Source organism: Bos indicus x Bos taurus, chromosome 2, assembly GCF_003369695.1.
Source record: "Bos indicus x Bos taurus breed Angus x Brahman F1 hybrid chromosome 2, Bos_hybrid_MaternalHap_v2.0, whole genome shotgun sequence".
Classification (NCBI taxonomy): domain Eukaryota; kingdom Metazoa; phylum Chordata; class Mammalia; order Artiodactyla; family Bovidae; genus Bos; species Bos indicus x Bos taurus.
The window spans coordinates 132,687,149-132,713,645 of NC_040077.1; the positions used below are offsets into that span (position 1 = coordinate 132,687,149).

At 54.8% G+C, this 26,497-nt stretch overlaps 2 protein-coding genes across 9 annotated transcripts in view; one reads left to right on the forward strand and one right to left on the reverse strand.

Moving 5' to 3' along the window:
- TMCO4 (transmembrane and coiled-coil domains 4) overlaps positions 1-4,673 on the forward strand; it is a 105,355-nt gene extending 100,682 nt beyond the window's left edge. For 7 of the 8 annotated variants that reach the window (XM_027521829.1, XM_027521893.1, XM_027521873.1 and 4 more), the window contains one exon: positions 3,449-4,673. In XM_027521829.1, coding sequence (XP_027377630.1) covers positions 3,449-3,856 — 408 coding nt within the window. In that variant the 3' untranslated portion in view covers positions 3,857-4,673. Of the gene's footprint in view, positions 1-944; positions 1,010-3,448 lie in introns of all 8 variants that reach the window. The other variant, XM_027521886.1, reaches the window with a different exon arrangement.
- Positions 4,674-6,054: 1,381 nt separating this feature from the next.
- On the reverse strand, positions 6,055-19,828 carry HTR6 (5-hydroxytryptamine receptor 6). Its single transcript, XM_027521906.1, has 3 exons — positions 18,507-19,828; positions 7,452-7,610; positions 6,055-7,248 (listed from the first exon to the last, which is right to left on the reverse strand). Exons 1-3 carry the CDS (start codon positions 19,218-19,220, stop codon positions 6,799-6,801), a joined length of 1,323 nt encoding a protein of 440 aa, XP_027377707.1. The 5' UTR covers positions 19,221-19,828; the 3' UTR covers positions 6,055-6,798.
- Positions 19,829-26,497: the final 6,669 nt, after the last annotated feature.

Here is a 26,497-nt window from a genome sequence, read left to right on the forward strand (position 1 = left end):
ATTGATAAGCCTGAGCATCTGCAAGGTTCAGGGCTGGGTGTGGGGGGTCAGGTCCTGCCCTCCCCCACACAGTCTATCAGAACAGAGACCGAAGCTAGCAGATGAAAATGGTGGCGTGTTGTGAGTGTGGTCACAGGGGAGCCCCCGAGAGGGTCCCTAACCAGCGTGGGAACGCCAGGGAGGCTTTGCGACCCCAGGGAGATTCAGCGTGTCTCCCCGCAGGAGGAAGCCCTCCGTCAAGGCAGCCAGGGAGACGGTCCTGGACTGCAACTTTTTCTTTTGCTGCTCCGGGTCTTAGTTGCGCACTCAGCGTCTTCCATCTCGGTTGCAGAATGCTGGATGTTTCAGTTGCGGCATGTGGGATCTATTTCTCTGACCAGGGATTGAACCCGGGCCCCCCTGCATTGGGAGTGTGGAGTCTCGGCCTCTGGACTACCAGAAGTCCTAGAAACTTTATCCAGCGTCAGCCACAGCAGAATGCTCCTCTGCACAGAAGAGATTCTTTTCCCACCCACCTCACTCCTGCTCTCCTGTTCCCCCAGCTCCCTGTAAAATTAGAACTTTGCCAGCCAGTTCTTTCTCCCTCTCCATCTTTGCAGAATAGCAGCTCAGGGGCCAGGATTGGCTGAGGCCTGGACCAACCTGTGGCCAAGAAAGGCCAGAGCTGTACATTCTGGGGCAGTTGCACAGTGCAATTTCCATCTGGCATCGGCTGTGGCCACAAATACCTCCCTTCCTTCCTGTCCTGCCTGCCTGCACCCAGCCCTAGTATCAGCCCTTTGCCAACATTGAAAAAGTATAAGGAGGCCATCCTTGTTTATCTCTCTGGGTCTAGGTTTCTGCTGGCTGGAATTCACATGTGATGGCTTGAGCTTCAGCAGCCATTTTGGGTTCCCAAATGGATCAGCCCAACTAACTCCCTACCTTCTATCTCTCCTTCCAAGAAAACTAAAGTAAAGGAACTCATATGCATGGCGTACCTACTGTGCACCAGGAGCTGTGCCTTGTGGTTTGTATTATTTCTTCCCACCACTCCTGTGAGACGGGTATGACTAACTCTAACTGGGTAATGTCCCTTTTTTAAAAGAGGTTTGGGTCATATATGGAGCAGAATAGTTCCTGCAAAGTCCCAGGCTGTTGAACTCTTTTAGCAGATATTCAAGGTATGCAGTATGGAGGAGCTGGTGTTCAGGACATTGTAGACTGACCTCGTTACTAGTAAGAGACAGAGCCAAGTCTAGAACCCCGATTTCTCTGATTCAAACTTAGGTGCTTTCTAGCACCACGCAGCCACTGATGTCCACCCTCTAGGAAAGGATGCCTCCCTTCCTTGACCTCCACCCTGAACCCAGGGATCTGAAAAGCCTCTTCTGTGTATATGCACGTGCGTGTTTCACTGAACGGTCTTCGAAAGCAGTTGTACAGAAAACAGCAAGAAGTAGGCAGGTTCTGGTTATTATGAGAAAATAACAGAGCTGTGCAGGGAGCTGTCTTTTGAGTTCTGGCGTGGTCGCCGGGCTGGCCCAGTGTGGTTTGTGGCCCGAATGGGAGTGACGGTGTTGCTGGCTGGGCCTTCGTGCCACCTCCTCGGGTCCCGGCAAGCCTCCCCTCTGTTCCCTGTCTTCTTTTTAAACAAAAACCTTCCTCTCCAGCCTTGAGGGACTGTCCAGTCTTGTGTTTGCCTTTGGCACTAAAGCAGGCCCCCTAAGCTGGCTGGGGAGAGCGTGAGGCTCCGTTTCAGGGAGGAGATTTGCGCGGAGCAGCTTCCAGAGTCAACCTCTGAAATGCCGCACATGGCTGCGCCCTTCACAGGCTGCGTGTCATTAGGCAAATCACCACCCTTCTCTGGGCTTCTCTTTTCTCATCTGTAAAACGAGTATGATTTTTAAGGTCTTCCCCACCACACACTTGACTTTCCACGAAGAGAGAAGGTCTGGATTCAGAGCCCAGCTCTGACATCTGTGTGACCCTGGGCGGGTCCCTTTACCTCTCTGCCTTAATTGCTTCATCTGCAGTTAGCACCCAATACCTGTCAAAGGAGTATAGCCAATAAATGTATTTCCTCCAATGTATTAAGGACCCGCTGTGTATCAGGCATTGTCCATTATCACAATTAGGCGTCGGCACTCCAGTTACACCCCTATTTTTCACTCACTGACATATATCCCAACACAAAAATAGAGAAGTCTCTTTTCTCTCAGGAACGGAGCAGGCGCTTCATGACCCTTGTGTTAGTGAAGATTCTGTTCATAACAGAGGCCCAGATTAAGTGGCTTAAACACACAAGAGGTGATGCTGCCACATAGGAAAAGGCCAGAAGAGGCATTTCAGGGCTGGTGTAGAGGCTCCACAGCCTTCAGCGGCCAAAATTCTCTGTCTTGCCACTCCGCCATCCTTACTTGGCTCACGATGGCTGCTGAAGCCCTGGCCATCCCGTCTGCATTCCAGCCAGCAGGAAAGAGGAAATAGGGAGAAAGCAGAAGCATTCCTCCTTTTAAAGAGACTTCCAAGGAGCACCGAATAACGCTGTGCTTCATCTCATAGGCCCGAGCGCATCCCCATAGTACACTCACCGGCCAGGGAGGCTGGAGAGTATGTCCAGTGATCGCTTGTTCTTATGACTAAGGGGAAGGAGGAGAGTGAACTGTGGAAAGTACCTTGCAGTCGTTCTAGCCATAGCTCTGTTTTCGATTTCAGAAATTCCTGGGGGAACCTTCAGAGCAACCCTCTGAGCTACTCACTCTTCCTGCCCCCATTTTACAGCTGAGGCAAGTGGAGGTCAGGGGGATACAGGGCTTGCCCTGGTCCCTCAGCTGGTGAGCCACAGAGCCCTTCCACTGTAACCTAAAGCTGCAGACAGAGAACGGGAACTGCCCCTCCAGGCTTCTGTCAGGAGGATCTTTCCTGCCCCACAGGACCCAGACTCTGTAGAGAAGCTTCCTTTTGTTGTTCAGTCGCGCGGTCATTTCTCTTTGTGGACTGCAGCACACCAGGCCTCCCTGTCCATCACCAACTCCTGGAGCTTGCTCAAACTCATGTCCATTGAATCAGTGATGCCATCCAACCATCTTATCCTCTGTCGTCCCCTTCTGCCCTCAGTCTTTTCCAGCATCAGGGTCTTTTCCAACAAGTCAGTTCTTCACATCAGGTGGCCAAAGTATTGGAGCTTAAGCATCAGTCCTTCCAGTGAATATTCAGTGTTGGTTTCCTTTAGGATGGACTGGTTTGATCTCCCTGCTATCCAAGGGACTCTCTAGAGTCTTCTCAAGCTTTCTTTATCTTTATTCAATAAATTCTAGAGCAGCCTTGAACCCAGAGGCTTCCCACTCATTCTGGATTGGAGAATCATTGAGGGTTGGAGTGATGGTGTTGGTTGACGACACAGGGAGAGGCCCAGGGGTCCTGGGAGGACTGGGCTCTGCGGTGCTCACTTTCCACCCTCCTGCAGGTCAGCGGCCATTTGGACTATGCCAGGCAGATGGACGTCATCCTGAAAGCCGTGGGCATCCGCACCAAGCCCAGCTGGGACGAGAAGGGACTCTTGCTGGCCCCAGGCAGCCTGCCCCAAGAGGAATCCCGCCAGGTGGCAGCCACCTCTTCATCAGATCAGACCACCAACCAGGATGGGCAAACCCAGGGTCCTACATCCAGAGACATCCCCAAAGCAGCCATACCCCCTGATCTCCACCAAGCCCAGGTGCCAGCAGGACTGGACCAGTCTGAAGGGGCCTCCCTTCCTGCTGCTACCAGGCCTGCTGAGAGCCCCCCTCTCTGCAGCCATGGCCTGGGCGCCAACCCACTGGGCTGCCTTGCCTGTGCCCGTGAGACACAGGGGCCCTGCCCAGGGCTGGACTGACCCGAGGAGAGTCACCTTCCCAGACGGCTACACGGAGCACCCTCTTACTCCGCTTCACCGGCTCCCCCGCCACGAGCTCTGGAGATGAAGAATCTCTACCACTGCCTTTGCTAAATTGAAGACGTCAGTACTGGAAGGACAGGGGCTTGTAAGGAGACACTGTCCCCTCCCCGAGGAATGGAAGCCAGAGCTCCACAGAGTCAAGCCAGCACAGTATGGATCCCTGGGGCTGAACCGGCCGGGCACCTCCTGTGCTTTGGGTCAGCGCTGGGGGTCTGATTGCCCGTCCAGAGCTCTCTGGAGCCACCCTGCCAAGCTCTCCAGCCTCAAGAGCCTGGTGTCCGCCCGCTCCTCCAACCACTGTCCAGGGCTGTGCTCCAGCCCACAGGCACCATGGAAACACCTGCAGAGCAGGTCCAGTGGGGAGCGGACAGCTTACCCTCTCTGCCCTTGGGAGATCCGATGAGATTTGCCGCATGCAGCCATCGGGCTGAGCCCTGCAGAACCACAGGGGCAGCCATCAGAAACATGTGACGTGAAGGCCCCCCCCAAAGTTAGCCACAGGGGGGGCCTGAAGATAATTGTTACAGAGCAGGGTGCACAGACGCCGGATCAGCAGGCCGTATGGACGCTGGATCAGCAGGCAGTGTGGATGCTGGAGCAGCAGGCCGTGTGGATGCTGGATCGGCAGGCAGTGTGGACAGGAGCTGGGCCTGGGACAAGAATGAAGTGTGTGGGGGCAGAATTTCCTACGGCAGGAACAGAGGTGTGACAATCATAGTAGTAGATAATAATACTCGCTACCGTTTATTAAGTATTTATCGTGTGCTCTTTGTACGGATTGTCTCAGTTGACCCTCACAACACACCAATGAGGTAGGTACTGTTGTCTTCATTGTCATGTCAGGCCCAGAGCGTTTCGGGAACCTGCCCGAGGTCACGCAGGTGATCAGTCTCAAAACCCAGTCAGTTAACCTCCAGAGCCCGAGCTCTTGGTCACTGTAGCTGCATCCCTGAAACCTTCCTCCTTGGTCCTCCCACTGGCTCTGAGTGACAGAGCCAGAGATGATCCCTGTCCCGCACTGTGCATTTGGGGAAACTGAAGCCCAGGCAGAGAAAATTTTGACAAACCCGGGAGGAGGCAGCTGGGGTTGGAGAGAATCGGGGGAATTAGAGTATTGGAGCTGAATCGGTCCTCGGGGGGGATGTGTATCTGTTCCTTCAGCAGATATTCACAGAGCCCCTGCTGCTCTTGGTCCAAACCGCTCATGTCACCCATGGAAGACTGAGCCCCAAGAGAGGAAAGGACGTTGCTGAGGTCCCAGAGCAGGCTTGGGCAGACTCTGGACCAGAACACAGGGCACCGGCACCCAGAGTCTCTTCCCGCTTCACCAGCAGCTTCTCCAGCCCAAGTGGCCCTTCAAGCAGATTCAGTCCACACCACAGTCACTCAGCTAGGGCTTATTGAGAGTCCACTGGGGCAAGCCTGGGGTAGAGGGGGAGCCCGACAAGCACCGTGGCCCCTGTAGAGTCAGTGGCATGGCCAGAATGGAGTCTGCTCAGTACCACGGAGAGCGCCAGGCCGCCTGTGGAGGCCCCTGGGATCGGGCTTGGTAGAACTTGGTGGGAAGATGGGAGGGAGGTGGGCAATGGAGGAAGAAAAACCTCAGACTGAAAGGGAACCTAAAGCAGATAAACTTTGGGAACCAAGAGTTCCCCATCAGAAAAACAAAAACAAGTCCTGTGCGGGAGTCCACCTGCCTCCCCCAGGGCACCTGCCCGTACCAGGGATGGGTTCTCTACAACTCTGCTGACCCAGTGCCCATACCTGCTTCCCTCACTGACCCCAGGGAAGGCCAGAAGGCAGCGGGAGAGGGACTGGCTCTGTCCTCATCAGATGGTTCCCTTCTAGGCCCAAGGAAGCCCACGGGAGGGAACACCCATCCTTGATCTTGAGCAAGAACCCAGCAGCTACCCATGTGCCCCCAGGAGGAGCAGGGCAGCAGCCTAGCCAGGAGTTAGGGAGACAGAGTCAGATCGCGGGCTGCGGGCCGGGGCTGAGGAGAAGGAGGAAGGCGGGGGTGAAAAAGTGGGAACAGTGGCCCTTCCTGGCCCTCCACCAGGAGCCAGGGGATTGGATGGCCAGGAGTTATAACAGCAGCAGGGACCACCCACTAACCACCTGCCGAGTGCTGGGTGTTCTGTGCCCTTAACGCCCTAGGAGGCAGGCATCATTTCCCCATTTGCATGTGGAATACCAGGCTCAGAGAGGTTAAGTAACTTTCCAAGGGCTGGAAAGCAGTGAAGCGGAGGTTCAAACTTTGCCTGCCTGACTCCCAGGCTCAGATATTTACTATGCAGCATGTGTATCCTGAGAGCCTAGCTGGTCTGAAAACTGTCTAGCCAGACATCTTCAGGTTAAAGATCCCTGAGCCAGCACATCTCAAACCATAATGTGCAACGATTCACCTGGCGACCAGCAGGTCTAGGGTGGGGCGGGGACGTGCACTTCTAACAGACTCCTGGGAGCTGATGCTGATGATCATGACCCGCAGAGCAAGGGATCTGGCCCAGCGCTGAGCCACCTTTGCAGACAGAGGCATGGCTCCCACGCAGGCTGATGGGATGTGCAAGGGAGATGGTTGCCTGCATCCTAAGCTGGGCCAAGAGGGCCTTACCCCACTCCCGGGAGCCCTCCAACCCTGCTCTACACACACCCACCAGTCACACTCAGTGGTGAGGCATCCTGGATAAAACTGTCCTAAAGCCAGCAACCAGGCGTCCAGGTTGGAGGCCCATGGTGGGCAGAGGGTGCTGACTCAGTACATCCACTGGAGCTCAGAATGGCTCCCCGGAGGACCTGTAGCCTCCTGGTTTTAGCCAAGAGCTTGTCCAAGGCCTCGGGGGACCTGGTCCCATCCAGTCCAGCTCTCCAAGCCTGCATCAGTTCGTGGGGGTCCCAGGCGGACGCGGCCGCAGCTCGGGCTCTGCGCGATCGATGCTGAAGAAGTTGACTGTAGTAGTGGCCCTGGCAGGCGGCGGGGGATCCCGGGTGGCCTCGCCAGGCAGCAGCAGCTGGGCCGTGAGCCGCGGGCCAGAGAAGCCCCCGGAGCCCGAGCCCGAGTCCGAGTCCGAGTCCGGCGGCAGGGGCAGGGGCAGCACGTGCTGCAGGCTCAGGCCGGGCCGCGCACCGCTGTGAGAGGTCCGCACGGAGGGCGAGGCGAGGCCCGGCTGCTGCTCCCGGGGGCCGCGGGGACACGGCAGGAGCCTGCCCAGGGCCCGCTTGAAGTCCCGCATGAAGAGTGGGTAGATGATGGGGTTCATGGTGCTGTTGCAGTAGCCCAGCCACGTGAGGGTGTCAAAGAGCCCCAGGGAGATGCAGTCGCACACGGCCTGGAGGGGGTGGGGGGACATCCTGGAGCCGGGACGCAGGGCACCCCGCCCAGCGTGGGTGGGACAGACCCGCAAACACGTTTGCTCTGAGTGGCTTCCTGCCCCCCTCCCTCCCCAGCTCTGGGGGTGCGGGGTCGGGGGTGGTGGGATTCGGGGCCTCCCCATCAAGGCGGGGACTCACCCACCTCCAGCGGTGGCATTACCTGGACTATGTTGGCCACAAAGAAAGGCAGCCAGGTCACAAAGAACATGCCCAGCAGGATGCCCAGCGTTAGGCTGGCCTTCAAGGCCTTCCTGCTATGCTTGGTGGCTAGACGCCTGCTGTCAGCTGACTCCACCCCTGGGCGTGGGGTCCTGGGCACCTGCAGAGAGGAAGGCCGCGTGACTTGGTCTGAACCTATTCCTGGCCCCAGACTGAGCCTTAATCCCAATTCTAGACCGAGCCCTTAATACACTGAGCCTTGACCCGTGAATGGGCTCCAGTTGTAGTCCTAGACTGAGCCCTGACCCTGACTCCAGGCTGAACCTTGACCCTGGCTTCAGAGTGAGCCCTTCAGCAATAAACTAAGCTCTGCTCACGGCCCTGACCACTGATACCTACCATAGATTGAGCCCTACATAACCACAGTCTCAAAGTGAGCCTCCTCCCTGGACCAGACTGAGCCCAACTTTAGCCCCAGACTGAGCCTTGATCCCAGAAATAGACTGAGCCTTTGTCCTGGTCCTGCACCAAGCCCCGACCCTGACTAGCAGTGCACAAGGAGCTCTAGGAAGGGCGGGGAGATTTCCTAGGGGCTCAGGTTCGGGCTTGTTGGACAGTGTCGAGCGCTGTGCTTTGCAGGAAGTGTGGCTTCCTGAACTGCTAGCTTTGTGTCTGGGCAGAGTGTTGTCCTGCACTGCACTTGGGCACTTCAAGGATTAGCTGTGATGGAACAGTACTTGACGAAAGAGGACAGCTGCTGTCCGAGGCCTGACAATCTCTCTGCCTGTGAATTGACTCTCTTCGTATTTTGGAGTGACAGTTCTGCACCACTGTTTTCATGATCCACAAAATAAAGTTTATTTTGAAAACATGTGCCCCAAACAAATGTGTGCAATTAAATATCTTATAAGTCACTAGGGACGGGAGTGACCTTGGTATTTTAAACTTGGATTTCGCTGTGGACTTACAGACATCTTCATTCCCACACATGGACTTCATGAGCAGGAGCTGGGAGAAGAGGAAAAAGGAGGGGCTCCACGGGAGACAAGGCATGAGGGGCTCGAATGCGACTTTTATAAACTGGAGACCAGGAGTCCCAAAACATAAAAGGCTCTCTGTACCAGATGACCAATTGGCCCAACAGTTCTCTTAACTTTTTCAACTTTATGAGCCCACTGAAATTCAAATGAAATCTACACAACTTACTCCCCAGAAAACAGCTTGTAAATGTTTACAAACACACACACACACACAGAAGAAAAAGTTTCCCACATAGCCAGAGGGTTCAGAGGCCACTGCAAAGTCCATCCCTGGAACCCCTAGGAATCTACAAAAGCTGCAACATGAAGCCCTCCTCTAAACCATGTGTTGTAATCAACTTGGATTTTCATATATCCACTTGACAAAGTGAAAGCCACCTATGTTGACAGCTTATGTAGATACTGGGGTGAGCATAATTCACTGGACTAGGAAAGGGTATGTGTGCTGCCTGGGAATACTCCTGGGCTTTAAAGGCCAGAGATTCCCCCCAACACTTCCTAAACTGTGCAAGAGCCCAGCTTAGCTCTTGAGGCAACCAGAGACAGGTTGGGTACGGGAGGATGAAAGAGTCAGGAGGAGGCAGGAAGGAAGGAGCCAGGTTCCCAGGCAACCTTCACAGATGGAAAGGGGTGAAGGCAAAGCCAAGATGCGTGAGCCCCAGGGAGCATTAAAGATGCCCACACACACACCGCACCACCCCCACCCCCACCCCCCCCCCACCCCCACCACATGCAGGAACTCCCCCTCCCAGCCTTGTTCTCACTGGTCTCTTCAGGGTACCCAGGCTTGGTTCCTGTCCAAGGTGCTGAAACCCCAACTGCATGCTGTCCTTCTGTAGGATCTGGAATGGCAGTGGGCAGGAGAGGGGAGACAGGCACCCTGTAACTCCTGCTTTTCGATGTATTTGTCCAGGTGAAATCTGGTTAGACAAATATCAAGGCTCACACAGGGAAGCCTAAAAGAGGCCCTTGATTCTTCCCACTTTCTTGGTGGGGCACAGAGGCGAGAGCTGGGCTTTTAAAACAAGTGATCAGGCTTCCAGTTATGCCTCTACCACTCACTCACTTGTGATCTTGAGAGAATCCGCTTCCACATTTGTCAAATGGGAGAAAACGCTCAGCTTATGGAGTTGCTGTGGAGCTGCGGATAATGCACGTACGCCCTGTGCTGGACACGGAGTTAATGCAAGCACAGCAGCCCTGATATCGTTCAGTGGTGTGTGGATGAGGCTGGGGAAGTTGTAGCGCCCTCGGGAGCCTTGTCCTCCTGCCAACAGCTCAGGCTTTCCAAAGCAGCGCAGACCTCAGGACAAAGGCTCTGACTCACTGTGCGGCAACCAGGGAGAAAAAGAGGGTCTGCTTTTCCCTCCCCTCTCATTTTCTCTTCTCCAGAGTGGACTCTATGGCTTCTGTGGCCCCATTGGTCAGCCTGGAGGGAGAGACTCCTGATTCCCCAAAAGAATCTCCCAAGAGCTGCTCTGACTTTGGATTGCTGCCGTCAATGGGAACAGACAAGGGGAGGAGGGAGACACCATCTCCCGCAAGCCCCAGCCACACAGGTACCCCCTCACCCCTGGAAGCCTGGTGAAGAGGCAAGAGACAGCCATGGCTCTTGGGCACTGGGGAACCAAGGCATTCAGGGAGATAAGATAGGGGCCGTCATCAGGGGAGGCTGACCCAAAGGGATCAATCATGATATGAGGGTCCCTCTCCAGTCTTCCTGGGAAGAAACCTGCATTTTCCTGCCTCTTCTTCTCCCCAAAGAATTGACTCAAGAAAGCAGGCAAAAGGGAAGAAATTGAGGCTCAGAGAAAGTAGGGGACCTTCCCAAGGTCACACTGTGCTCAAACCAAAGCACCACATACCCCCTGCGTTGTTATCCCCGCTTACTGAGTGCTTACAATACATCTGCACCTGATATTCATTCTGTCATTTGGTCTTTCTGGGAGGAAGGTATTATAATCTTCATCTTGCAGATGAGGCTGAGAGAGCCAGGAGTCACACAGCAGACAAGAGTTGAGTCAGGGAATTAAAGTCACCTCCAGCTCCAGACGCTGAGCCTTTCCCACTCTACCATGCTGCTCCCATTCTGGAGGATGACAGCCCCAAGCAAAAGCCCACCACTCTCACCAAGAGGCCCTCGTGGAACAGAAGCCGAGGGCCACCACCAGCCCACGCCCTGGGGTCCGGGTGACGCCATCCTTCTCGCTTCTCTCTGCCCTAAAGCCACCTCAAAACCCCTCGTGGCTCCTCTGTTGTCCGCACGTCCCTTATATCAGCACACGCCTGTGGCATTTGCCACTGCCAGAGGGGACGACTTGGCAGGGCCCTGCAGGGCCCGATGTCCATAAACACCCATACACCTGTCCACTCAGCACAAAAAGGATGTATACTGCAGCTCCATTCGTGACAGAAAAAAACCGGAAACAGCTCACAAGTCCATCAGAAGAGAGTGGTTAAATAAACCCTGGTTTAGAATACTATAGTGAAAGTCACTCAGTCGTGTCTGACTCTTTGTGACCCCATGGACTGTACACAGTCCATGGGATTCTCCAGGCCAGAATACTGGAGTGGGTTGCCATTCCCTTCTCCAGGGGGTCTTCCCAACCCAAGGATCAAACCCAGGTCTCCCACATTGCAGGCGGATTCTTTACCCGCTGAGCCACCAGGGAAGCCTTAGAATACTATACAGATGTTTAAAAGGATAAGTCAATCACACGGAAAGATCTCCACGACACATGATCAAGTGCTAACAAGAAGTTTCAAAACAAGAGAGACGCATGATTACCTTTGTTTAAAAAAAGATGCAAGGCATAAGCTTCTTTAGGCACATAAACAAATTCACAAACACAGAGAAAAGGAGCTGGAAAGACGTGGAGAGACAGGAGTGGGAGGTGACTGATGAGGTCAGGGGGGCCTTTTACTTTATCACTACCGATGAATTTTCATTTTAAAGTGGACTTACATATTCCCTCATGTAATTTCAAATTTGTATGACCAGCTAACCATGTGTGTGCTCAGTCACCTCGTGTCCAACTCTTTTGAGACCCCACAGACTGTGGCCCACCAGGCTCCTCTGTCCATGGGATTTTCCAGGCAAGAATACTGGAACAGATTGCCATTTCCTCCTCCAGGGGATCTTCCTGACCCAGAGTTCCAACCCACATCTCTTGCATCTCCTGCACTGGCAAGAGGAATCTTTACCACTGTGCCCCTGGGAAGCCCAGCCATCTAATCACAGTGTGAGGGTGATAAGATAAACCTTGGAGCCAGACTGCCCGGCTCAAATTGTGACTCTGTTACTAACCAGCTGAGCAACCTTAAGCAATGTACTTTACCTCTCTGAGCCTCAGCTTTCTCATCTGTAAAATGGCAATTCTCATGACATCCACCTTGTAGGATTGTAGTAAGGATTAAATAGGATTAAATAGGATAATAGAAAGTTACTTGAACAGTGCCTGGTACAAAGTACTGTGTGAGTACTGTTAGTTACTAAGTTAGTGATCATGGTTGGTGTTTATTGTTATTTGTATTCACCTCAGCTCCTTGATAATGATGATGAGGCTGCTGGTGGCAGCCATGGTTATTTTTGCCCCTAGGAAGACTCAAAGGGGTGAACTTCCCAGCACCATGCATTTCACCATCAAGAGGAAAGGACAGAGCTAACATTTGTCAAGCAACAAGCAACTGCTGTGCACCAGGCATATTTAAATCACCCCACTGATGCTTCAAACAGCCTCAGATGATAACTGGGAGAGAGGGAGGTGAGCAACTCACCCAGAGTCATCCCGCTGCAGTGAGAGAGAGGCAGGATTTGAACCTGGGCCCAGACAGACGGACAAGCCCCCCGCCCCGTCCCGGCTGCAGCAGGCTGCCTCGTTCAGAGCGGCGGCCCAGCCTGTCACGCTCAGCTCCACTCCTGCTCTCCCCCTCCTCCCCCTCTGAGATATTTCTGGGATCACAGCCTCCTCTGAGGGGGAGGAGGCAGAGATGGAAGGGAAGACGGATTGCTGGGACAGAATGATGCATAGCTGGGTGCTGGAGGGTGAAGAGAGCTGGGGGAGGAGGACCAGGAGGAGAATCGGAGGGAGGGAAGGAAGAGGAGGATACAGGGTGCACGGGAGAGGGGCTGAGACTGAGCCGAAGGGGAGGAGGAAGGGGGGACGATGGGGCGGAGAGGAGGGCGGTGGGGAGAGCGTGTGGCCAGAGACACAAGAGAGAAAAAAGGGCGCAGGACACAGGGACGCCCAGCCGGGCTGCCTGCTGCTCCCCAGGAGGCTGAGCGCCCAAGGTGGTCCCACAACAGTCCCTCTGGAACCCCCAGGGGTGAGCACCATCACCACAGGGGCGCCCACCTTTCACACACACGCAAGCACACACTTGCCCTGGCTGCATCTCATGGGCACCCTCGCCACCTCTCACGCCCCTCCTGCACCCCCAGACACAGCCCCTGCCTGACCTCTAGGCAGGACTCCTTTCCCAGAGCCCCTGGGGCTGAAACCACTGAGCCAACCGGCGGCTTTCTAAGAGCTCATTCGCATCAACAGGCAGACAGAGGCAGAGGAAGCCACTCCAGCCAGCTCGGCAACCACGTCCGAAACTCCAGAAAGGCCAGGACTTCAGGGACTGGGAGCCAGCCCCTGTCCCTCTGTGGGAAAGCAAGAGACTGGATCAAGGGAGCAGCCAACGGTTCAGTGGAGCCGGGACGGGGAGGAAGGGGGCCTAACACCCCCCCAAGTTCTGTTCCTTCTCATCAGTTCCGCTGGGTCCAGGCAATGGAAACGCCTCCACCCCCAGGCCGGATGCGCCACCTCAGGTGATGAAAGAGGGTCACAACCCAGGAGGCCAGAGTAAGGCGGCCTCCCAGAAGCCACGTCCCCAAACACAGGCACTTCTCCAGGTGGTACGGAAACTAGCCAGCACAAAGCTTGCTTAGGATCTGGGAGGTTTGGGAAGCAAGCCGAGTGACTTCAAGCTAGGCACTTGCTGGATGGTGGAGTCTGACACGTCCTTACTCAAATCAAGAGAAAAGGCGTTCCAGAAAGCGGGAGATATTCGCATAGACATATTTCAGGCCTGAGAGGCCGAGAGTCATTCTGCCTCAGAGGCAGTGCATGTGTGGGCTAAGTCGCTCAGTCGTGTCCAACTCTTCGTGACCCTATGGACCGTAGCCTGCCAGGCTCCTCTGTCCATGTCATTCTCCAGGCAAGAATACTGGAGTGGGTTGCCATGCCCTCCTCCAGGGGATCGTCCAAACCCAGAGATCGAACCCACATCTCTTATGTCTCCTGCGCTGGTAGGCAGATTCTTTACTGCTAGCTCCACCTGGGAAGCCCCGAGACTAAATGACCCATGAAGACACCTCTCAGCCTTCCGTTTTGTGACTTCCTTGATTTTGCAAATATACGCACAGGGAGTGATAGATTTTTGATGTTTGCTAGAAGAGACACCCTTCTTATAAGCTCCAGAACCCTCATCATGATAGGGTTTTGTGACTACCATCTCTCTCTCCAACTAGAACGTAGATTTCAAGAGGGCAAGACCTTCTCAGACACACTCATGCCCGCACTCACAGCCCAGGACAGCTCCTGCACAAGACAGGTCCTCAACGGAGTTCCCTGGTGGTCCTGTGGCTAAGACCCTGTGATCACAATGTAGGGGGCCCAGGTTCCATCCCTGGTCAGGGAACTGTATCCCACATGCCACAATGAAGACTGGAGATCCCATATGCTGCAACTAAGGCCCAGGACTTCCCTGGTAGGTCAGCTGGTACAGAATCCGCCTGCCATGCGGGAGACCTGGGTTCGATCCTTGGTTTGGGAAGATCCCCTGGAGAAGGGAAAGGCTGCCCACTCCAGTATTCTGGCCTGGAGAATTCCATGGACTGTATAGTCCATGGGATCGCAGAGTCAGACACGACTGAGTGACTTTCACTTTCAAGATCCAGAGCAGTAAATAAATAAATAAAAGAAGTACTCAACACAGCACCGAGGAAGTGAATGAACGTACTGAAAAGCGCAGGATTCGTCAGCTACAAGAACTGCTTCTACAAGTGGAAGAGAAGGGAGAAGCGTGAGCTGGGGTTGAATCCTGGGCTCTGTGGGGCACTGTGTCCATTTCGTTCCTTCCATCATTGTGCAATGAACACTCACGACACTCCTTCAGATGCTGAGAATCCAGCAGTCAAGACGGGTCCTCAGCCTCACAGAACTTACATTCTAGTAGGAGGAAGCAAACACGCCAATGATAAATGGAAAGTATGCAATTTGTGCCATTTGCTGCTGAGAACAACTTAGGAAATGAGGGCTGGAGGGGATCTGCGCAAGTGTGACCTCGTTACTAACCAAGCGGTTAGTAAGACAGCCAAGCAAAGGCCAGAGGAAAGGGACAGAAGTTCGGGGCAGATCTGTGTGGTGACGTGAGGTTCCCCAGGCAGAGGCAACAGCAGGTGCAAGGGTCCTGAGGCAGGAGCGTGCCTGGCACTCAAGGAACAAGGAGCCCAGTGTGGCTGAAACAGAAAGCGTGAGGGGATGGAGGGAGAAAAGGAGACCAGACAAGGGGCAAGGAATAACACGACAGGGCCTGCACTTTTCTTTTTTTTTGGCTACACCTCCCGGCTTGTGGGATCTTAATTCCCTGACCAGGGATCGAACTCAGGCTCACAGCAGGGAAAGTGCCAAGTCCTAGCCAGTGGACCACCAGGGAATTCCCAGGGATCGCTATGGCTGCAGTGTAAGTCGAAAGGAAGCAAGAATGGGCTCAGGAAGCCAGTGGAAGATCAATGCGATAACCTGGGCACCAGATGAAGGGCTCAGCCATTGAGGAGGGGCAGCAGTTTACATATGAGAAGTGGTCAGGGCCTACATGCGCTTTGAACATAGAAAGCATGCAGGGTGTGCAGCAAGAGGAAAAGAGGCTGCCTCCAATGTTCCTGGCCTGAGCCACTCGCGTCAATTAGTCAACGTAAGGAACACAAGTCAAGGACTACATCTGGAGCCGGGAAAAAAAATCCCAGATTCTGTTGGGGACGAGGTAAGTGAGTGATCCAGGCTGGAAGTCATCAGTATGTACGTGGTACTTCCGGCCACAGGATGAGATGAGCTCACTAAAGAAGTGAACGTGGAAAAAAGCAAGAAGGTACAAGGACCGAGGCCGGGGAGTGCCTCAGATGGTGGCAGAGCAGGAGGGCCCGGCAGAGGCGACTGAGAGGCACATCCAGTGCAGCAGAGCACGGGACCCAGGGTGGTGACCCTGGAGCCAGGTTTCGAGGGCACGTCACCGCCGGCTGGCAGCACGAGGCTCAGACCCGGGCTCTGCGCTTGAAACTCCCTGACTAGACGTGCAACCGTGGGCAAGTTGCCTCCCCTCATCGACCCTTAGTCCTCCAGCTGTCCAACAGGGACGGGGATTATTGGCCCCTTTGGGTGTCCGGGGACTACCCCAGTAGCTCAGTGGTAAAGAATCCGCCTGACAATGCAGAAGACACGGGTTCGATCCCTGACCCAGGAAGATCCCACAAGCCACGGAGCAACTAAGCCCGTGAGCCACAACTAGAGAAAAGCTTGCACAGCAAGGAAGACCCAGCATCGCCAAAAATAAATAAATAAAATCATTTTTTAAAAAACCCAAGTGCCAGCTGGTTAGCTTCACGGAAAGAAAATCTGTGTGTCACAGGCTCTGCTGTAACCAAGAATCTAGACCTCTCCACTCCAACCCCACCAAGACCAGCCAACTCCACACCTCCTTAGTCATTAGGGCAGAGTGAGACGAGGAGATGACCTTGGATGGTGAATGAACACCCAACAAAATAACTGAGTCACAGAGTAAGAACAGAGGCCTTTAGAGCACCCTCCCAGCTCCTCTGGTTATGTCAAGAGAAAGTCTCATGCTGATGCTACTGTATCTTTAACGTCCCTCCAACATCTAACAAGGAGAAAGCAGGCCTTGGGCTCAAGCATCTCCAGCCATCCAAGCTGGACTTCAGCAACACTGCTGGGGCTTCTGCGGCCCCAGTGAAGTTATGGTTCTGATCACCTTCTATTTCTGGCTAGGATACTGATCTTCCGTTACTGCAAGAGATAAGAAGTTTTCTTGCTAAATAAATTCATGGAAGTAAAAAGATGAGATGACTCCAAGAAATCGCTAAGTACATATGGCTGCAGAGACTCGCAGACTGTGTGAAGCTGGGAGGCAGGGTAGCAAGGCAGATGCCACGAGGCAGTTCCCCAAAGCCTGAAGTTTGGGAAACGCTGCTTTACAAGAACCCAGGGAGAGGGTGTGGATAGCCCATGGCAGCCACCCTGAAGTTCGAGAACCAAGTCAGGGTCACAGCCACCTGCAGAGACTGGAGAAGTTTCTCCAGTGAGTATAGATCAGGAGAGAGCTGGCTGCAGCCAAGGCCTCCTGTCCACCCAGGACGCCATCATCCTAGCTGATGGGCCTCACTGCAGGGGTGACATGGATGAGCCACTTGGGGGCTGCCAACCAGGATGTCAGCCTCTCAGCTCCGTCTATCCAGTAACCCCCACCCCGCAAGGGACCTGCCATCCTGCAGACACCTCCCACACCTGAGGCCACACCTAGAGGACGCTGGAGAGCCCCGCTGGGACCTTCCTGGGGGCCTGTGGTCTAATTCTCTGGGGCTCAGGCCCGGCAGTCTGAACACCCATCCCTGGGCAGTGGAGTGCTAGGGCTCAGGTGCTACGCAACCCGCTCCACTCTAGACACCGCAGGGCCTGCACCTAAGAGCACCCGCCCCATTCACAAGGGTTCAGGGACACCTACTACCTGCTCCACTCTAGACACCGCAGGGCCTGCTCCTAAGAGCACCCGCCCCATTCACAAGGATTCAGGGACACCTACTAGGGGCAGTGGAGATCGAAACCCACCCAGATGAGCCCAGCCCTCGTGGGAGCTTACACGCCAGTGAGGGACACAGACAATGAACAAACAGCCAACAAACTGGGGGTCGAGATGGTGAATAACAGGGTGGCGGGCGGTGGGACGGTCTGCAGACAGGGTGGGCAGGGTGGGCCCCTGGGAAGGAGTAACCTGTGAACTAAAGACTCAGGCAAGGACAGCCCCAGGGGAAGAAAATTCCAGAGGGCACAGCCAGCGCAAAGACCTAGGCACACAGTCTGGCGCCTTCTGGGAGCGTCAGAAGGACACACGGGGCTGGTGCAGAGAAGCGGGGAGTGGGGAGGGGAGGGAGTGCAGCTGGAGAGGCTGGCAGGACCAGGTCCCAGGCCAGAGCCTGGCCCAGGTCTCCTCTGCATCTTGAGAGCCACAGAGAGCCGCTGAAGGGCTTGGAGCCAAGGAGTGAGGGGACTGCCTTTTGTTTCTCTTTGTGCAGAAAATGGACAGGGCGGGTCTAGGGTGGAGGCAGCGGGAGACTATCAAAGGCTCCCAGGTAAGGGCCTTCCCTGGTGGTCCGGAGGCTAAGAATCCGTCTTCCAATGCAGAGGACACAGGTTCAGTCGCTGGTTGGGGAAAGAAGATCTCATGTGCTGTGGGGCAACTAAGCCCCAGTGCTCCTGAGCACCTCACTGAAGACCCAGCAGGGGAAGGAAAGAAAAAGGCTCCAAAGTAAGAAGCAATGGTGGCTTGGATCAGGAGATCAGGAAGGTGTCCTCGGGGATGACACAGGCACAGAGGGGCTTGTGAATGCAGCCCGTGAGTACGAGAGGGAAATTATTCCCAAGCTTCTGGGCCATGATGCCATGATGGCACCATTGGCCGTGATGGGGAAGACGGGCGAGGAGCAAGTGCAGAGAGTTGGGACCCCCTGAATGCCCTGTTGCACTTGTTACCCTTGAGAAACCCGCCCACATCCTGGCAGGTCCTGTGGACAGTTGGGCATTGAGTCTGGAGTTCAGAAGGAAGATGGGTGCTGGGAATGACCACTTGGAAGTGCCAGCAGTTGTATACTGAGCCGTGGATGCCCAGTGGGCACCCAATGACTGCTCATTCCTCTCCGTCCCCCACGCCCGGGTCTCCCTGCACGCCCCGCCCCATACCTGCAGCGTCTCCAAGGCCTGGCCGGCAGTGCCGGTGGTGAGGGACGCCACCTGGATGGCCTGCTTGCGGGCAGCCAGCAAGATCCTGCTGTAGGTGAAGCAGATGGCGCCGGAGGGCAGGAAGAAGGTGAGGCCCGACGCCACGAGGACAAAGGGCAGGCTGGCCAGCAAGCGGCACTGACCCGGCGCGGGTGCCCGCGCGCGGCCCGGCTCGTGCCAGCCCAGCAGCAGGGGCAGGAAGGAGGCGAGCGCGGCCAGGCTCCAGGCGCCGAGGACCAGCGCCAGGGCGCGCGCGGGCGTCATGCGCAGCTTGTAGCGCAGCGGCGAGAGGATGAGCAGGTAGCGGTCCAGGCTGATCAGGCAGAGGTTGAGGATGGAGGCGCTGCAGCACATCACGTCGAAGGCGGCCCAGAGCAGGCAGAGGCCCCGCGCCAGCACCCAGCGGCCGTACAGCACGTTCAGCATGGCCGGCGGCATCACCACCAGCCCCACCATCAGGTCCGACGTGAAGAGCGACACGAGGAAGAAATTGGACGTGTTGCGCAGCGCGGGCTGCGCGCATATGAGCGCGATGAGCAGCGAGTTGGCCGCGGCCGTCAGCGCGATGACCACACACAGCGCGGCGGCCACCCAGCCGCTGCCCCCGGGTGCCCACGGCGGCCCCGAGCCCCAGTCCGGGGTGCTGTAATTGGCGGGGCCTTGCTCTGGGACCATGGGGGCTCTGGGGTCCGGAGGACGAGGCAGGGTGGGCGTGGAGGCTGGCTGGTGGGAAGGCGGGGATGGGCGGGGATGGGCGGGGGAGGGCGGCCCTCTGGGTCAAGGGTCAGCACCCTGAAGGGGATGGAGAGGGGGTCTGGGGGCGTCCGTGGGTGGGATGCAGAAACACCTGGAGCAAACACCTGGGTAGGAAGTTTGGGAGGGGGCACCTGAGGAGCAGGGTCCTCTAGCAGGAGCGAGTGGCAAGTCAGGAGGACAGGAACGCAGAGCCCCTGGAAGGGGCGGGCGGTAAGATGAGTCGAGGGCAGAGACCCGGGGGGTGAGAGCCCGGGGCCACTGGGCGCTCTCCAGGCCGGGGCAAGCCCCTCTCGGCGAATGGACATAGAGAGGTGCCAAGAAGGACCCGGGGTGCTGGGAGTCTCAGGGTGGGGGCCCCCGGAGGGGAGCGCAGGTCTCGGACCCAGCGCAGAGGCACCCCGGGCTCGGGCGGACGCGGTCCCCGCGGCGAGCTGGAGGATACCGGCCGGCCCGCCGGGAGAGAAAGACCCCCTCCCGACCCGGCCGCGGGTCTCCGGCCCCGCTCCCGCCCGGGCTCGGTACCTGGAGCGCTGCTCCGCGGCCGGCGACTGCGGCAGGAGCCGTGGGCCCGGGAGAGGCAGCGGCGGCCGCGGGCCGGGCTGGCGCCCAGGGACCCGGGAGACGCCGCGAGGGCCCGGCGCGCGCGGAGGCGCGGTGGCTGCTTCCAGGAGCGCGCGGTCCCCGCGCCGCGGAGCCTGCGTCCCGCCCCGCGGTGGGCGGGCAGAGCCGAGCCCTGGCCCAGCAGGCGGGCGGGGTCCCCGGCACCCCTGGGCCTGCGGAGGGATGATCCGAGAGCCGGGCCGTGCCAGGTCGCCTCCCAGCTCTAGCGGCCTCTACCCGCGCCCCCCAGGCCTGCCCCTCCCCACTCACACTTGGCGCAGGAGGAACTCGGAGAAGGGGGTTGTGGGCCACCTTCATCCAGGACTGCTTCCAATAGGGGGCTGCCCACCGCTACCAGGGCGAGCCGGTTGGGAGATATTGGGCAGACCGCTTGACATATGTGTACATATATGTTACAATATGTTGTTGTTGTTTAGTCACTAAGTCATTTCCCACTCTTGCAACCGCATGGACTCTAGCCGGCCAGCCTCCTCTGTCGATAGGATTTCCTAGGCAGGAATACTGGAGTGGGTTGTCATTTCCTTCTCCAAGGGATCTTCCCCACCCAGGGATAGAACCTGCATCTCCTGCATTGATAGGCAGATTCTTTACCACTGAGCCACCTGGGGAGCCCTATATAATATATAATTTGTTGCGCTTCCTTCAAATCTTTAATTTAAATAGATGGCAACCTCCTCCTGGAAGTCCTTCCCGGCGCTAAGGGTGAAGGACCAAGCTGTCGGCACTCTCAGTCTACTGAAGAGTGGGAACAGGGAATCCCCAGGCCAGGTGGGGTGGAGTCACTGCAGGTAGATAGGCTGGCACACCGTGTGTAAGGCTGCTACGTGTATCCTTGCCTCCTCCCGCCCCTCACAACCGGAGCTAAGAGTCTCTACTGGACACGTCACAGGTTAATATCATGGATTCAGTCAGTCAGTTCAGTCGCTCTGTCGTGTCCGACTCTTTACGACCCCATGGACCGCAGCACGCCAGGCCTCCCTGTCCATCACCAACTCCCGGAGTTCACTCACACTCCTGTCCATCGAGTCGGTGATGCCATCCAGCCATCTCATCCTCTGGCGTCCCCTTCTCCTCCTGCCCCCAATCCCTCCCAGCATCAGAGTCTTTTCCAATGAGTCAGCTTTTCGCATCAGGTGGCCAAAGTGTTGGAGTTTCAGCTTCAGCATCATTTCTTCCAATGAACACCCAGGACTGATCTCCTTTAGCACGGACTGGTTGGATCTCCTTGCAGTCCAAGGGACTCTCAAGAGTCTTCTCCAACACCACAGTTCAAAACCATCAATTCTTCGGCGCTCAGACTTCTTTATAGTCCAACGCTCACATCCATACATGGCCACCGGAAAAACCATAGCCTTGACTAGACAGACCTTTGTTGGCAAAGTAACATCTCTGCTTTTTATTGTTCTGTATTGTTTTCCTCTATTTCTTTGCATTGATCACTGAGGAAGGCTTTCTTATCTCTCCTTGCCATTCTTTGGAACTCTGCATTCAGATGAGTATATCTTTCCCTTTCTCCCTTGCCTTTAGCTTCTCTTCTTTTCTCAGCTATTTGTAAGGCTCCTTAAACAACCATTTTGCCTTTTTGCATCTCTTTTTCTTGGGGATGGTCTTGATCATGGATTCAACAAACATTTATAAGGAGCACCCATTAGGTGTCAGACACAGCTCCATCCAATTGGGACACTGCAGAAACCAAAGCAAAGATCCAACTTCATAGAGTTTACTAAGCATAAAGAAACGTTTAAAGTGGTCGTAGGGCAATAATTGTGTGTGTGGTCAGTCATGTCCGATTCTTTGTGACCCTATGCGTTGTAGCCCGCCAGGCTCCTCTGTCCATGGGATTCTCGAGGGAAGAATATTGGACTGGGTTGCCATTTCCTCCTCCAGGGGATCTTCGCAACTAGGATCAAACCCATGTCTCCTGCATCTCCCACAGTATAAGGTGGATTCTTTACCACTGAGCCACCTAGGAAACCCAGAATGATAATTGCTATAGAAAAAAGGAAATGGGGAAGAATGTAAAGAAAATCTCAGGTGGCTGGGGTCTGTTTCCTTCCACAGAAACAGGAAAATAATGCTGTGCCAGGGGCTTTATTTTATTATTCCTACCCGCAGACCAATGCTAAGAGGTAACTATTAAACTGGGCTAGGAAAGGCCAAAGGCCTCTCTCAAGTCACCATCCACAAGAGATCAAGTGGAACTGAAACTCAGGTCTGCCCAACACCCAGAGAAACTTCAAGACCCTGCATTCCCTGCCCGGACTTGCTGTGTGGCACCCAGAGTCCCATCCCTGCCCACAGCCAGGTCCATGTGGCAAAGGGAGGCTTGCCTTCCCTCCCAACACCACCTGCAGCATCATGACAATTTCTGTCCTGCCTCAGGGAACAGGATACCAAGCTCTGGGCAGAGAGACAGAAAGAGGAGACTTGGAATCCCAGCTCCACTGCTAACCAGCTCTGTGGACTCAGAACCAGTGACTCTATGTCCTTGGGCCACTGTTTACTCCTGTGCAGTAACTAGCAGAACAATACAGCACCCACCTCTCAGGGTTGTTGGTATCATCAGTAAACTTTATGGTGCTGTGTCAGTGTTAGCTACTAGCCTCAGTGTTCCCATCTGTAAAATGGGAATGCATTCAGCTCTGCAGTAACTTCTTCAGCCCAGGAATTTTTTTTAATTTTTTATTTTATATTGGAATATAGCCAGTTAACAATGTTGTGATGGTTTCAGGTGGACAGCAAAGGGACTCAGCCATACACATACATGTATCCATTCTCCCCCTAACTCCCCTCCCACCCAGGCTGCCCCATAACATTGAGCAGAGCTCCCCGGCCCAGGGATTTCTGATGTGAGCAACAGCAAAGCTGAGAAGTCCTGTGTAGAATACACTTTGGAGCCAAGTGTTGGTGTGGTTCAGTCACTCAGTCGTACCTGACCCTTTGTGACCCAATGGGCTGCATCACGACAGGATCCCCTGTCCTCCACTGTCTCCAGGAGTTTGCTCCAGTTCATGGCCACTGAGTCTGATGCTTCCTGGGTTCATAATCCCGATTCGGTTACTTGCTCTGTGACCTTGGCCAAGCGTTTTTGTGTCTCTGCAGCTATGAAACTGGGGTACTGGACATACAACTGGGTTGAGCCTTGAAACCATTTGGCATGGAGAATGTGCTTGGTACATTTTAGCTTTGAGAAAATTAGAAGTATATGGTGAAGACTTCCCCGGTGGTCCAGTGGTTAAGAATCTGCCTGCCAGTGTAGGGGACACATGTTCGATCCCTTGTCCAGGAGGATTCCACATGTGGGGCAACTGAGCCCGTGCACCGCAACTACTGAGCCCATGCTCCAGAGCCCACGCTCCAGAGCCCACGTGCCAGCTGCTGAAGCCTCAAACTCTAAAATCCGTGCTCCACGGCAAGAGCAGCCACCGCAATGCGAGGCCGTGCTCTGCATCAACGAGGAGACTCAGACTGTAGAGAAAGCCCACGGGTGGCAACAAAGACCCAATGCAGCCAAAACTAAATCAATTAAATACATTTTAAGATGCTTAAGTATATAGTGAAATTGAATATTATTATTCCCTCTGCTTCGGCCTTCCCAGGTGGTGCCAGTGGTAAAGAACCTGCCTGCCAGTGTAGGAGACATAAGAGCCTCCGGTTCGATCCCTGGGTGGGGAAGATTCCCTGGAGGAGGAAATGGCAACCCACTCCAGTATTCTTGCTTGGAGAATCCCATGGACAGAGGAGCATGGTGGGCTACAGTCCATGGGGTTGCAGAGTCAGACACGACTGTAGCGACTTAGCATGCAGGCACCCTCTGCTTTAACTCTTTCAGTTTGATTCCTTTATTAAAATTAAGAAAATCTGGGGGGGAAAGGGAGGGATGGACTGGGAGTTTGGGTTTGGTAGATGCCAACTATTACATTTAGAATGGATAAGCAACCAGGTCCTAATGCACAGGGAACTCTCTTCAATATTCTGTAATGCCACAATGGAAAATACTTTTTAAAAAAAAGAGTGTATACACGTATAAATTGAGTCGCTTTGCTGTACAGAAGAGATTGGCACAACATTGTAAATCAACTGTACTTCTTTTAAAAACTAAAATATTTTTAAAATCTAGGGAATTCCCTGGCTGTCCAGTGGTTAGAACTTGAGATTTCACTTCTGCAGCTGAGTTCCATCCCTGCTTAGGGAACTAAGATTCCAGCAAGCCTCATGGTGTGGCTGGAAAAAAAATAATATGAAAACATGACCAAAAATGTTAGCATCTGTGTGTTCTGGGCGATAGATTCGCAGATGCTTGTCACATTATAAACTGTACTTTGCTATACTCAAAAAAACAATTTTTCAAGACTGGGCCTGGGTAGTGGTGCCACCCTGTGGCCACAGTTATCTTGAATTTAGGACCTTTTCAGAAGTTTGTGCACTTAAATTTGTCATTTCGGTCATGGAATCTTAGGCGTCCTTAACATTTCAGGGTAGAGAGGGACCGTCAAGGACGCTGTTTTTCTTGATTACTTCTAGGCACAGGGTGCTCCCTCCCTCGAGAGAGAAGGCTTGTGCCATAATGGGGCCGAGTCTTAGGGAGTCTTCTGTCCCAAGCCTCCATGCCTGAATGTTCCAAGAAGAGCATTTCATGGCAGAGATGGAGAAACCAGGGTCCAGGGGGACTGGGAGGCCTGCTCAGAGCTGCTCTCACAGGAGCCATTAACCAACTGGTTAACTGAGAGCGGGGATTTGTCTCTTTTGTTCACTGTTGTATCCTCAGCACATATTGTTGCTCCTGTTGAATCGCTCAGACTCTTTGCAACCCCATGGACTGCAGCCCGCCAGGCTCCTTTGTCCATGGGATTTGCCAGGCAAGAGTACTGGAGTGGGTTGCCATTTCCTCCTCCAGGGGATCTTCCCCAGCCAGGCATCAAGCCCGCACCTCCTGCACTGGCAGGCGGATTCTTTACCAGGAGCCGCCTTTGCTTCACTGCTGTGTCCTCAGCATGTACTAGATTGCCGTAAATACGTTCAGTGAACGAATGAACAAAACTCTCAGCCCAACCATCAGCAGTCACTTATTCTCAATAATTATGTTTTTTAAAGATTTTCGACGTGGACCCTTTTTAAAGTCTTTATTGAATTTATGACAATACTGCTTGTTTTAGGTTTTGGTTTTTTTGGCTGTGAGGCCTGTGGGGTGTTGGCTCCCTAAGCAGGGATCAAACCTGCACGTCGTCAACTGGAAGGTGAAGTCCTAACCACTGGATCCCCAGGGAAGCCCCATGAAGAAGAATTATTATAATGACTGACATTCGTGGAGGCCCCACTCTATGTCAGGCACTGCTCCAAGCTCTACAGGTACAGTGATTCACACAAACCTCACCACGACCCTGGGAGGGAAGTGGGTGCGATCAACATTCCCCAACTTGCTGAGGGAAAACTCAGATCTTCAGTGAGTGGCTCAAGAAACAGCCCAGCCAGGATTTGAATCTGGGAATTCTGGATTTTCCCAGAGGCTCAGAGCAGGGGAGGAAAACTAGACGGGAGTTACTGGCTCTGTACAGGTAAAACCAAGGCAGGGAGCCGGTGCTCATCACACGCCCATCTGGAGAAAGGCCAGCGTGGCAGTGCTGCGTTAAGGCTTATCCCTTGTCAAGATTTCCAATTCCTCCACCTTTGCGGGGTTTGGGGGTGAACGGTGGCGGGGGGACCTGCAATTTTTCTTCTGAGTCCTCTTAGTGGTTCAGTTTGAGGTTGGCCAAGGAAAACGTCAGCAGGTAGTAATTCGCATCTCACTCCCACCGGCAGACGGGCACAGCCAGCGACGTGTCTCTGCCCTCGAAGTCTGGCTCTCTCCGCTGGCTGCTCACAGGGCCCGTCAGCAGCGCCTCTCCTGTGTGGCCCCGCTTCCCTAGCCCTCGTCCACCCCCACCCAGTCCTAGCCTCCACCACCTCCTGCTTGGACTCCTGCAGTTCCCAGCTGGTCCCCACCACCCTCCTCCCCAGCAAACCTCATCCTCCCACGAGGCTGCTTTTCATCTCGCTGAAACCCAGTTCTGTGCAGACACTCTTCCTGCAGAGAGAGCGAAGCCTGAGCCCCGCGGCTGCTCCAGGCCTGCCACCTGCAGGCCACTCCTTGGCATTGCCGCCCGGCTTCCTGCCGCCTTTCCAACCAGCCTCTTCTCAATCTATTTATGTAGCTATCCGTTTATGCTCCGCCTTGTTTCACGCACGGGATGAAGCCGGCTGCTGATCAAGACTCATTCTGCCAAGAGGATGCTGGAGTCTCAGAGCCCAGTGCCAAGGACGCCACCCCAGGAAGCCCTCCATTTGCGCCCGGTCCCTCAGCGCTTCCTCTGTGCCCTCCAGCCCACCCCCACCTCCAGCTGTGTAAACTGACGTCGTCAGTCGTGTCCGACTCTTTGCGACCCCCTGGACTGTAGCCTACCAGGCTCCTCCGTCCATGGAATTTTCCAGGCAAGAGTACTGGAGTGGGTTGCCATTTCTTCTCCAGGGGATCTTCCCGACTCAGGCATCAAACCCGCGTCTCCCACATTGCAGGCAGACGCTTTACCATCTGAGCC

Coding starts and splice junctions, on each gene's coding strand:
- HTR6 (XM_027521906.1), bottom strand. CDS start 19,220: ATGGTCCCAGAGCAAGGCCCCGCCAATTACAGCACCCCGGACTGGGGC. Junction 7,611..18,506: donor AGGCCTTGGAGACGCTGCAG/GTATGGGGCGGG, acceptor TCCTCTCTGCAG/GTGCCCAGGACCCCACGCCC. Junction 7,249..7,451: donor TTGTGGCCAACATAGTCCAG/GTAATGCCACCG, acceptor CACCCCCTCCAG/GCCGTGTGCGACTGCATCTC.